Source organism: Melanerpes formicivorus, unplaced genomic scaffold (genome assembly GCF_026170545.1).
Source record: "Melanerpes formicivorus ecotype bairdi unplaced genomic scaffold, bMelFor1.0.p_v2 SCAF_48, whole genome shotgun sequence".
NCBI lineage: Eukaryota > Metazoa > Chordata > Aves > Piciformes > Picidae > Melanerpes > Melanerpes formicivorus.
In genome coordinates, this window is record NW_027142400.1 from 2,242,939 (window position 1) to 2,255,112 (window position 12,174).

General features: G+C 38.5%; 1 protein-coding gene across 1 annotated transcript in view; it reads left to right on the plus strand.

Annotated features, from left to right (window-relative positions):
- WDR20 (WD repeat domain 20) overlaps positions 1-12,174 on the plus strand; it is a 47,864-nt gene that overhangs the window by 23,012 nt on the left and 12,678 nt on the right. The window contains 1 exon segment of the mRNA XM_068160151.1: positions 7,477-7,659. Coding sequence (XP_068016252.1) covers positions 7,477-7,659 — 183 coding nt within the window.

Consider the following 12,174-nt stretch of genomic DNA (forward strand, 5'->3'; position numbering starts at 1 on the left):
GAAAACTAAAGCGATCTTTGCCTAAATGCAGGTTTATGTCCAGTTGTCTGAACTAAAGCTTTTACCTTAATGTATGTGGTCATAGTTGTCTGCTGTATGAATGAATGCTGAAATCTTGTTAAGTAATGCATTTCTCCTTTCAAAACTTATGTATGTCTTGTATGGCCCCAAGTGAAAGTTCAATCGAGACAGGTGGCTTTGTACAAAATTGATCTTTAAGACTTCGTTATGGATGAATTGTGTGGAACGTTTGAAAAAGAAAATAGGTTAAATAAAATTACTTGGTGTCCCTGTTTTACTAACAGAGCTGTTCTTACACAGTATCCTAGAAACTCTGTCACATGCCTGAAGTGTTTCTGTTCAGCATTTAATCAAGTGCTTTGTAACTTTGAAGAAAACCTGCAAAGATACAGGATCTCATTTATGAGGAACAGTGTTGTTCAGAAGAGCAAATGTTCTGTTGAGTGGAAACAAATTTTGAAATGTTTTTGTTGGGAGTGGTTATAAATGCAAACTATTTTAAATGTTGAGGCAATTCAAAATATGTATTAGAAGGAGTGCATCAGGAGATATGCTACTGAAGCCAAATTAATTACAGTCATATCTTGGAGATCAGGATCTTAGGATTTATGAAGGTAAAAGTGGCATGAATGGGCATCTGTACTTTCTGGAGACTCTACAGAGAAAGGAATGTATGGGGAGATACCTTAATGGAAAGTCTTTGAGGCAGTGTTAAAAGTAGTGGATTCTTTTCCCTGCCTGCTAATTCCTTTTGTTCCATTTTTTTAATTTTAGGTTTTCAAAATTTGTTCTCCATTGCAACTTTTGTCCCTTTCTTACAGGTTTTCTTGCCTTCATTTTGAGAAGAATAAGGGAAAGTGAATGTGTGTGCTCATACTTGCCCTTTCATTAATTGGCAAGAAGTCCAGTATTGGTTGTGCTGGTTTGAGCATTAAGCTATTGGTGTTTCCATTCGTAGAGTTGAAGGTCCAGCCAAATTTTAAAACAAACCAGACAAATAATAGTTTTCTTGAGGCTTGCAAATGTGACTTTAATAAAAATCAGATGCATTGAATGCAGTGTTGCAAAATAAAGACCTAAATATTCTTTAGTGTTAATGGCTTTGCAAGGCTTAAGAGACACTTAAAACTGAGTGTGCACACATAAAACACACATTATGCAACCCTTAAAGCTAAGCACCTAGTTTGGATATGGAAAAAGCAACTCTTACTTAAACTGTCCTTACGCTTGGGGAAACGTATTATAGCTACGTATAAAAAGGACACCTTTGCAAATGGTGGTTGTCTGCTGGATTTTTATAGAATCCTAAAGAGAATGTATAGCTTTTTACAGTTTATAAATGTTTCCAGAAGCTTTCCAGCTAGTTTATAAATTTTCTGGCATCTCCTAAAGTGGCCCTGAATATGTGTTCTTTTGTACACTACCTGAAAAGTTTGCGCTGCTGAATCTGAAGAGATCCTGGAACCGATGCGAGTTCTTGCCAGACTGTAAACTTTATACCAAGAAACCTAAAGCCAGTAGTCAGTGGTCAGATTATGTGCAGTTGTATTTGTAGAAGCCATTTTATTATCAACTGGCTGTGGCACTGTCAGCTGCACTGAGGAGTGTTTATTAGGGCTTCATAGTTCCAAGAATTGTTGCCTGGACTTCTATTGTGTATCTCATATAAATTAAGTAGAGCTTTTGCTCTACATAAATGTTCATTATACAGAAAGACAGCAAACTTGTTCCTGTAGTTTTTTCCCTCTCTGAAGTTCCTTTAAGACATAAATCAGACCTGTTAAGTATGCTGGGAGTGGCCATTTGATGCTGTTTTGGTTGATTGTAAGTTTAGGATCTCAGGGACATTCCAGTTGGAAGGAATCTCTGAGAGTCTGTAGTCTAGCCTCCTACCCAAAGCAGGGTCAGCTATGAGATCAGACCAACTTGAAGCAACAGTGAAGTAACTATAAATGATTGTGCTGCTAATATCAAGTGAGCTGTACTTGGGATTAAACAAAAGCAAAAATCAAACCAAGAAACATCCTCAAAATCTGCTCCTTTGATAATGTTGTAATTAGAGGGATTTCCAGTGTGAAGTATCGAAGTGAGCATTTCTGACAGGAACACTTGCATACAGAAACAATGAACAGGCCTTGCCAGAAAATGCTACAAAAGTGCCTGGGATAATTCAGCTTTCTTGCTGCAGTTCCTCAGCTTTCCCTGTCCTTCAGATAGTGTTGCAGGAAGAAGAGGAAGACCAGCACAGACATGGAGGAAGAACAAAGAAGTTGCAAGGGGCTTCCTGTTCTAGGGTTTTCCTTTCCTTAATACAGGGAGCAAGTTTGTCTTGGAAGGTCTCTCCCTGTTCACTAGGTGACACTGGAATGCAAAGTGCTACAGCAAGGGTTAGTTGTCTGTTTTTCCCCCCCCCCCCCCCAGCTATGGTTTAAGGAACATCTCTGAGTTTTGATAAAGTTTACTTAGTAATAATTTTAAGAGCTGATTTCTCATGTTACCTGTACAGCATTATAACAAGCATGCCTTTCTCAAATTGTTCTGTTCATAGATCAGGGGCCATTAAATCCTTGGACAGCCAGGTATTGAGGTATTGAGCCACAGGTACTAAGCTGTGAATTCCAAGCTCCACAAATGCTGAAGGAATTTTTTTTAAAAGTATCCCCTCGTGGTTCTTGGTGTCTTCTGTTTTATTTTGTGATAGAGTTCTACATACACAGCCAGTCTGCTGTTCAAAATCAAATAATTCTCTGGACAGGAGAGATTTTCTTAAGAGGCTTTTTGGAAGTAAAGTTTTTATTTTGCCTTCACTTCCAGACTCAAAGACTAAATATTCTGTCTCGATCACAATTACAGCTATGACCTACTGAAAGCCAGTCTCCTGGCAAATGTGCTATTAAATACTATTGTGTTTCTAAAGGAAACATTTTGATGTTGACAGTTGAAATTTTGTGAGGTAAATTAATATATAATTCATTTCCTTTCTGATCTTGGGCATGTTTTTTAGTTTGGAAGGACATGTAGCATCTACGATACATTTAATTCAACTAGTATTTTAGAACACTGCAGATGTAAGTTAGGAAAAGAAAAAAATACAGGAAGAAATCACATCTGTCAAGGAGCATGATTAAATGCTGACTTGAAATAATGCAATTCTCTGTTTGGGAAATCTTAGCATGAAAGCTCTAAGTCTCAGATCAATAGTACATAAAAATAATGAGTCTTGGCCAGATACTAATCTGGCTTTGACCTTAGAATTGCATAGAGCTACAGAACTAAGGTTATTGATGCCCATCCTAATCAGACATTAGAATCTGAAAGCTTCAATATTAGCTTCAAACTGACATAACTGATTTTTAAATTATTTTTTCCCTTTCATTTTCTTCCTAATGTTTAAGTATTTTAAGCTGTGGTTAAGATGTTCCATTTGACTTCTGCTGTAAGGAAGGATTAAAGATGAATGGGCAACTGCTAAACTGTTAGATTGTGTTATTTTTTCTCCCTGCTCCAGAAGAGTGGGGATAATTTTGCTAAAATAGCATGCTGTGAGAGTTAGCTAAATGGGACCAGGAAGTTCCCAAAACAGTTACATGGTTCATATTTTGAGTATGAATTCATACCAAATAAATGGTGAAGTTGGGTAATCTTGTTCAACTGTCTCATTTTTAGACAAGTGTCATGAGATTCCTTTTGTTCTCACTGCCTCATAAGCATTATTCCTTGTTCCTTTGCCCAAGGCATACTTGAGATACCACTGTATGTTGGACTCTGGTGAAGGTGCTAATACCAGAGTCTTGATCAGCTAAGATGTGTACTTCAGTGACTTGCACAGCTCTTTATTCAAAGGGAGAATGGCACTGATTCTTAGCCTTGCATTTAGATGCATTTGTAATCACAAGTGTTGCTTTCATCATGAATCATGCACCATGGGGCAAGTTTCTCAACATGAACAGGCTGAAATTGCTCTATTTTTCAGAAGAAAATCTTACAGGAACTGGGGCCAGAAGCATGCATATCACTTGTCACCAGCTCAAGCAGAGGTGAGGGTGCCCAATCCTGTTTTTCTAACCTCCACATTTGGTAACACTTCATCCCGAGATCTTTGCTTTCTTTCTCAGTATAACACCATCCTTCTGAGAGGGAGGGCAGTTCAATAAAGAGTGTCATATTGTAGGATTTGACAGCTATGGACTTGGATGTCATGTAAAAGCTCTTTTCTGAGAGTTGAATCTTCCGCAGAATAGCAGTAGCAAATGGACTTAGTGGTGAGCTAATGAAATGCGGACTCTCAGGTGTGATTCTATTTTATGAGTGAGCACTTCTCTTGTTCTTATCAAATCCAGTAGCAACTGCGCAGAAGTAAGAATGTCGTCTATTTCTTGCGCTCATTGATTCTACCCTGTCTTTCAATTATGAAAGATCAAGACCACGAGTACTTTTGTGCTTGTGGATTTGAATGTTTTTTGCATGAGACTTCTATATGATAACTGAAAACGCTAGCTATATGTAAGTGGAAGGCAAGGTACCCCTGTCAGTGGAAGCCTGGGTAACTCTGGATTGAATTAGTTTATTTGTACTCCATTTCAGTTCTGACAGATTGTCACTGCCGTCTGGTTCCCAGAGAACAACTAGAAGCACAGTGAAGTCTGTGCTTAGATTCAATTTATCAGGATTTCATGTCCTACTAGATCTGTTATTGCATAATTTCAGAAGACAAGGAACTTCACTCACACCAAATGTGTTGGACAACAAAACCAAAAGCTAGTGGTATAAAACCTTAACCGGACAAAAGAGGAAGTATAGTTCCAGTCTGAAAATAGCTGCCTCTTGATTCCTTGCTGCCTAAAACAATAGTGAGAATTCAGAAGGAGAAGAACCTCAGAACACCCTTATTTTCTGCTGACTGGGAGAGTCTGTGGCTTTCTGATCATTCAGCATGATGCAGGCTGAGTTCTGATTTCAAGGAGATCTTCTTAGGCATTGGGTCCTGCTGGAACTTCTGTCCAGAGGACACAGTCTCAAGTCTCAAAGGTTACCCTCATTAACCCTGAATCTCTTTGAGGTGTCGAGGGATGCATTTTCTTTCTGTAGAATGGACTTTCACATAGAAGTGCTTCCTCAATTGTGAGAGGTATTCCTTGATATTCCTTATTTTGTAGTGATACATGACAAAGGAATCTTGTGAAAAGTAAGATAACTGCATGGCCTCTAGGATTTGATCTTTTACAGATTACAGATTTATACGTGCGTGTAAATCAGCTGAATTAATTTGATTCTTTAGTCATTGTCGTTGTGAGATAAGGCACATGCAATGACAGAGCAGCTACAGCTGCAGGGGGAAGGCGACTGGAAAGCTTGGTGCCCAAACTCCATAAACATTTGTACAACAGCATCTGGTGTTACAATCTGATTCCCTTGATGCCACTAATCTGTCTGTAAGGGTGTTCCTGGTCCCCTGGTCCTTCCCTATCACTGCCATACTGAGCACCAGCAGTCTGCCTTGACCCTGCAAGTACAAGATTCTGGTCATCTGTGGAGCTGCTGTGCCCATAAGGCAAAAGTTTCCCTAGCTCAGTGGCAAAACAAATTGCAAATAAGAGGAAGCATGTGTATAGCCTGCTAAGTTAATTGATTTACAACAGCACCCCACCAGAGACACCATGCCCGGTCCTCCCTGCCTTCACCCAGTCTTTAGATGAGTTTTGAAAGCTAAAAGGAAGCCAGACCTACTCAGCAGTAATAAAACGATGCTTTGGGGCATATGATTCTTTGGCTTCTGAGAAGTTTGCTGTGATATGGTTTAGTAGTCATGAGGTCTTGGGTGACAGGTTGGACTTGATGATCTTTGAAGTCTTTTCCAGCCTTAGTGGTTCTATGTTTTCTATGCTGAATACTCCTTGGCAGGCACACACCTTTTTCTATGACCTCCTAGTAGAGCTAGTATAGTCTATTTAAGTTCTCCTTGAAGAGGTAATGCTAATATACTTTTTTTAGCTTATCATGAATCTTTGGGCTTTAGAGAATAACTTTTTAATCTGCTGACTGTAGAAGTTGGAATATATGATCTCATTTTTGAACTTTCAGCCAGGAGGCCATACACATTATCAAACTGGTTTATAATATGTGCTGTAAAACATAACTTTAGTACTGTTGCATATATATGCTTACTGTGCATATCTGATAGTTAAATTTGTTTTGCAAATGGTTCATCTGACATGATTCATGGTGTACCTAGTTACAGTTTTTCCCTACTGACAGATCCATTTTTTGTCTGTGTAGCTCCATGCACATGAAGGACTTGCTGCTCTTTAGACCTCGTCCGTGAAGGTTTAATACAGTGGAGCAATTTTCTTTCATGAGAAACTTGTCTTCTTCCTTAAAGTTTGTTTTCTTACATTGCTGGCCTGATTTCCTCTGATTTAAACTATTGGAAATGTATATACCAAATTAGAGTCTTGAATCACAGCTATGCCTTAGGTATTTAATAGTGTTGAGTATCAACAGTTTTCTTATTTGAGGTTCCGAACGTAGTAAATAGGGAGGTGGTTGTTGGCTTATTTTTACAAAAAAGTTTGAAGTTGATGTATGATCTTGCATATTAAGTGTTTGGGTTTTAATCTCTGGATGATGAAAGATTGGGTTGTCTGTTCAAAAGTGATATGGGGATAAACACAGGTCACACAACTGAGACAGCATTTTAAATTGCTTTTCTGTTCTGATTCTTGTGACACTTCAGTGCCAGATTTTCAGTTGTTTATACTGAAGTTCCTGAATTTTGTTAGCTCTTATTTTGTCTGAGCTATATTTAAATTCTGTGTTCAGTGTCAGAAGCACAATTACTTTGTAGTTTAATGACTTAAAATGTAATTTGTGATCACAGTATCAGCATCCTGACTCGATGTTCCTAGAAAATGCTCACCCAGGATTTAGTTACTTTGTGTTTTTGTTTTGTGGGGTTTTTGGTTTGATTGTGTTCTTTTCAGTTATTGAGACCAATATCCTGTATTTGCCTGTTATGAAAGGATACATTTACAGTACAAGAATTGGGTGATTGAGATTATGCTATTTCTTATCCAAAATCAGTCATACTCAATATTAAGAAAGCTGATACTAGGAAAGTAGAAGATACCTTGTCTCGGGGATAGAATGCCTCTTGGCAGGAGAAGCCTTTTGGGTATAGCTTAATCTTGAGGAATCACTGGGCCCTTTAAGGTTTTGCATGGTTGTTGCTGATTTTGTCACATGATGTAGTTGCAAAGGCTTGGGGAAGTATGATGTTCAGCAAAATTGAAAAATACAAGTATTGTATGGAAAGATACACCATTCAAAGCTGTTTTTTAAAGTAGGGGTTTATGACTGCATACATTTGTTGCTTAGAATAAACATTGCTTGCAAACAGAACTGGTTATATGCACAAATTGTGATAAACTGTCTTACTTCTGTTTGCTCTCTTTGCAGGCTGCGGACTTGAGTAAACCAATAGACAAAAGGATATACAAAGGAACACAACCTACATGCCATGACTTCAATCACTTAACAGCCACAGCAGAAAGTGTCTCTCTTCTAGTGGGCTTCTCTGCAGGCCAGGTCCAACTTATAGACCCGATTAAAAAAGAAACTAGCAAATTATTTAATGAGGAAGTAAGTAGAAATCTTAACATTGTTGCATGCAATGTATTTGTGATACTGAAGATCCTAGTTTCTCAAAGATGACTCCATTTGCCTATTCAGCTTATCACTCAGTCACTGCCTTTGTTTTTCAGCTGTTTCATTGGCTTGGAACACCTACACAAAAATGTTAGTCATGAAGGAATCTTTTGAAGTTTAAAAAATAAGACTTTGTAGTTTAAGTAATACTGTAACTAGATTTAATGGCAGTTAACTGATGGAAAAAGAGGTCTACAAATCTAAATGTTGCTGCATGTGCTCTCCAGTCTTTTGTTTCTGAGGCTTCTGGTTATAAAGGAAGAAGAAAACATTTAAGACCTCCGTTTAAGTCAAGGTGTTACAGTAGAAACTGTTTGTATCAAAGATTCCTAAAGGCTTGCTTAGGTAAGACTAGGATGTCAAGGTGAATAGTGCATAGAAAAAGCTACAGACTTGTGAGGTCCTGAGTAAAACTCTCCATCTACTTTTTCTGTTGCTGTGCAATAAGGAAAGACAGAAGGGAGTACTATGAGGGAGACTAATGCCAAGTTACAAGAGCACTGGCTCTGATCATCTGCTAGTACTGTCATTCTCCTAAGTGTAAGTGTCTGGATGCTAACAAGGAAAGACAGCTGGTAATTTGTACAACTTACAGCGTTTTCTACAGAAGATAAGCTATAGGAATTTGCATAGTGTTAGGGAGGGGGATCGGGGGCCTTTGAGGTCTTAATCCAGCTGCAGGTGAATAGTTGTGGGAGGGAAGGGTAAGAGCAAAGGCCTTTGCAGATGAAGTTAAGCCTTGCTCAGCTTTCAAACTGAGCAACCATGTATTTCCCACTTCAGAGAGATGTGTTGCCTTGTTCTGTCTTTGTGCAAAGAGTGAAGTATTGCTCTCAGTGGGCATGTTTTATAATTAGAACTGTCTAATTCCTCCTCAGCTTTCTAAAAGTAGCTACATCTTGTTCAGAAGAGGGGTGTTTTTCTTCATACCTAGCCTTTTCCACCTGTTCTGTCTCTCTGCTTGTGATCAGGGGGAAACTGTTGCACAGAATTCTCTGTTAGAAAACTCTGTAGAAGTAGTTTAAATGTTCATTATGGCATTGTCTAATAACTTTACCTCTGCAATCTTTCCCCAAACCCAACCAACAAAAAAGCCACACACACAAAAAAAAACCAAGAAGGAAAAAACTTCAAACAAAAATCCCAAGCAATCAAAAAAATCAAACCAGTCAAACAAAAAAACCCCAAACTAAAAAAACCCAAAATGAAATCCTCAACCCACCCCAAACAAACCAACCAACCCACACAAGCAAAAAAACCCCAACAATACCCAAACAATTTGTTGTTCTTTGTCATTGGTCCAACTTCACCACTGAGAGTGCTAGCCTTGATGTCAACAAGTTACTTGTGGAAATACAGCTCTGGTTTAATTTTCTATAATAATAGTGTCAGGATTACAAATGGCAGCCAGCAGAAAGACTATAGTTAATGTCACAGAGCAGTGTCCACTCTCGTAGCTGAACTATAGTTACTTTGAGGAAAAACTGCCACTGAAATGCATTGGACCTTTATGTAAGTATCTTTGCATGCCTCGACATTAAACTTTCTAGTGTCTACAGCATGAAGCTGCATTGCAGGCTAAATAGTCCCCAGATGATGGAAGCACTGAAACTACTTCCATTGGACAGTATTTTTTTCTGTGATGTAGGCAGCATTTCTTCACTGTGGCGGGAATGCATCCTTTGACAGTTTGGTGGAAATTAAATTAGATGATTTGTGTTCTACAAAGCTGTAATGTGTTAACACAGCTCTACGCAGAAGTGAGGGAAAGTAATACATAAAAAAACTTTGGCTGGAGATAAAGAGCTGAGATAAAATGAGTTTAATATAAATGAGAGAAAATAATGCACAGTTACCTTAGCCTATTTGCAGAAAAGCTTAGCAAAATGCAGAATGCAACAGCAGCAGCTCAGGGTTACCAAAACTATATGCACAGTATTTGTTTCCTGCACTGCAGTTACAACTGATTCTAGCACTTTTATATACTTCTAACCTGTCAATTACAGTATTTAAGTTTGCCCTGGTCATTTTTGGAAGTTCTGGCTTCTATCTGAAAGCTATTTCAGTGAGCATTGATGTTTGAGACAGTTCATTTGCTTCAAGGTCAAGGTGGGTTTTGAATATATTTATGATCTAGATAGTATTCGAAAATAAACATGTCTTCATGTGCAGGTGGTGGGCTAAAGGACCTATTTTGATAGATTTAGTGCTTGTGATAGAGGTAATAGAATTCAACACCCATCCTGTTACTGATTTGGTAGTTTATACAGCCCACATCTCTGTTTTGACCATCACCTCTGGTTACGCAGTCAGGATAGCACTTAATCATATGTGGTATATGAAATAACTTTACCTGTTACAAGACAGAAGATTGTCTTGAACTTAGACTGCATTAAGACTATTACATTTTAACTTGTTACTCTTCCTTAAAAAAAAAAGAAAGTTCTGTTGATACAGAAAGTTCTGTTGAAAGGCTGAGGCAAGTGATTCTGTGTAGCTTGTATCTACCTGCTTAAATCAATGTCTGTCAGCAGTGGTATTCCTTCTAGCTGTGTCAGAATTAAATTAGTGGTATTTTATTATTCCCCAAACCAGCCAAGTGTACCTCACAGATTCATTGTTTCCAGGTGGTAATTAGTTATTCTCAAGCTAGCCAATTTAATTTTCTTTAATTTTTTTTTTTTTTAATTTAAACCAAAGCCTGAAGCTGCCTTTTTTTCTTCCCCTATTAATCTTTTTTTCCTACCTGTGTTGTCAAAGCTGTTTCAGACTATGCATATTCCGTGATTGCCTCATTTTTTTCACTACTTTGGGGCCTATTCCTATAATTTTGGCCCTTGAAGCTTGTTCAAAACATGGCTGTCACGATAATCTTGGTTTGTCTTCCTTGCTGGTGAGTGAATTTCCTTCACTTGCTATTCTTTCACCAAACTGAGCATAACACCTTATCCCAGCTACTCTGCTGATTTGCTTGATACTAGGTCCATTCGTGTAATGCATCTGTCAGTCATACTGACTTCAGGTCTTGTTTTGTTGTGCTGCAGAAGTGTGTGAGCCCATTGAAAGCTTCAGAAAGTCATAACTTCAGAGTTTTTGTCTTCCTGCAGAATTTAAAGCTCTGCTGGTTGAGTAGGGAATGAACTGTAGTTACTTGCTATCATTTTGAAGTCTCTCTGCATCTTTTCTCTGAGGTAGTCTGTTCTCACTGCAGATTGCAATTGTCTGTTTTGTTCATAGCCTCCTTGAAGTAAAGATAAGTTTGCGGATTTCTGTGCAATATTTAAGATCATGTAACCCAGCATAATGATCAGCTTAAAATACCCTTTTTTTGTAAAAAAGTTGAGCTAATGCTCCTATTGGGTAAGAGGTTGTGTGTCAGGTAGAACTGCTCCAGTACGGGAGAGCAAGAAATTTTGCTTTGTTGCCATATTAGCAGTAGTTTCATAATGGATGTTGATAATACACCAATGTTTTTGGCTACTGCTGAGCCAAGCATCAAAGCTGTGCTTTTCCAGCATTTCCCCCCAACAGTAGGCCTGAGGGATGGGCAAGATCTTGGGAGACCCAAACTGATCAAAGGGGTATTCCATAACATATGATGTCATCTTAGAGATAAAAGTTAAGTGAAAGAAAGAAGTGGGGGGGACATCTGTTGTCCAGAGGAGCTGCTATGTGTCTTGAAGCCCTGCTTCTTGGGAAGTGACTAAACATCATCTGCCAATGTGAAGTAGAGAATTAGATCTTTGTTCATTCATTGCTTCCTCTTGTGGCCTTTGCTTTGCTTTTCATCTTATTAAATTGCTTCTGTTTTGATGCACAGGCCTTTGGTTATTTTCCCTCTCCCCTGTCCATCTAAGAAGAGGAGTGATAGAGCAGGTTTGATGGACATCTGCTCCCCAGCCAGGGCTAAACCACAAGTTGTTACATGAAGTTAAACCTCTCAGCTCTCAAGTACAAAATGGCTAATTTAATCAATGAGAAATAACAGAGTAGAGGTTTTCTGCTCTTATGCTGAGGTTGACAGCGGCAAATGTATGATCTGATATGACCAGATGCTGCTTTCCAGTGGTAGGTACAGAAATGGGTAACAGTCAACGTACTATACATTAGTTTTGGGGTTTTGTTTGTGATGAACAGCATAGCAAGGTTTTTTTCCTTCTTACCCCAGCTTTTTGTAACTTACTCTGGTATCTCCTTAGGGTCTTTGTATTTGCGTTCTTGTTTTTTGTGTAGTTCAGCTCTTCTTTCAGCCTGTAATTGAACTATGCCAAATACAAATACTGATTGTGCATGTAGAGAATTACTTTTCTCAAAGGTGCAGTTGAGTGATGCCGTGGCCAACTTGGTAAGTTTTAGAAGTCCACCAGAACTATACTAGTCAAACTTCACCTCTCAGCTCCTACAGCATTGAAGGAACGTTTGTTTAATGTGTGTGTGTTCCTGATTTTG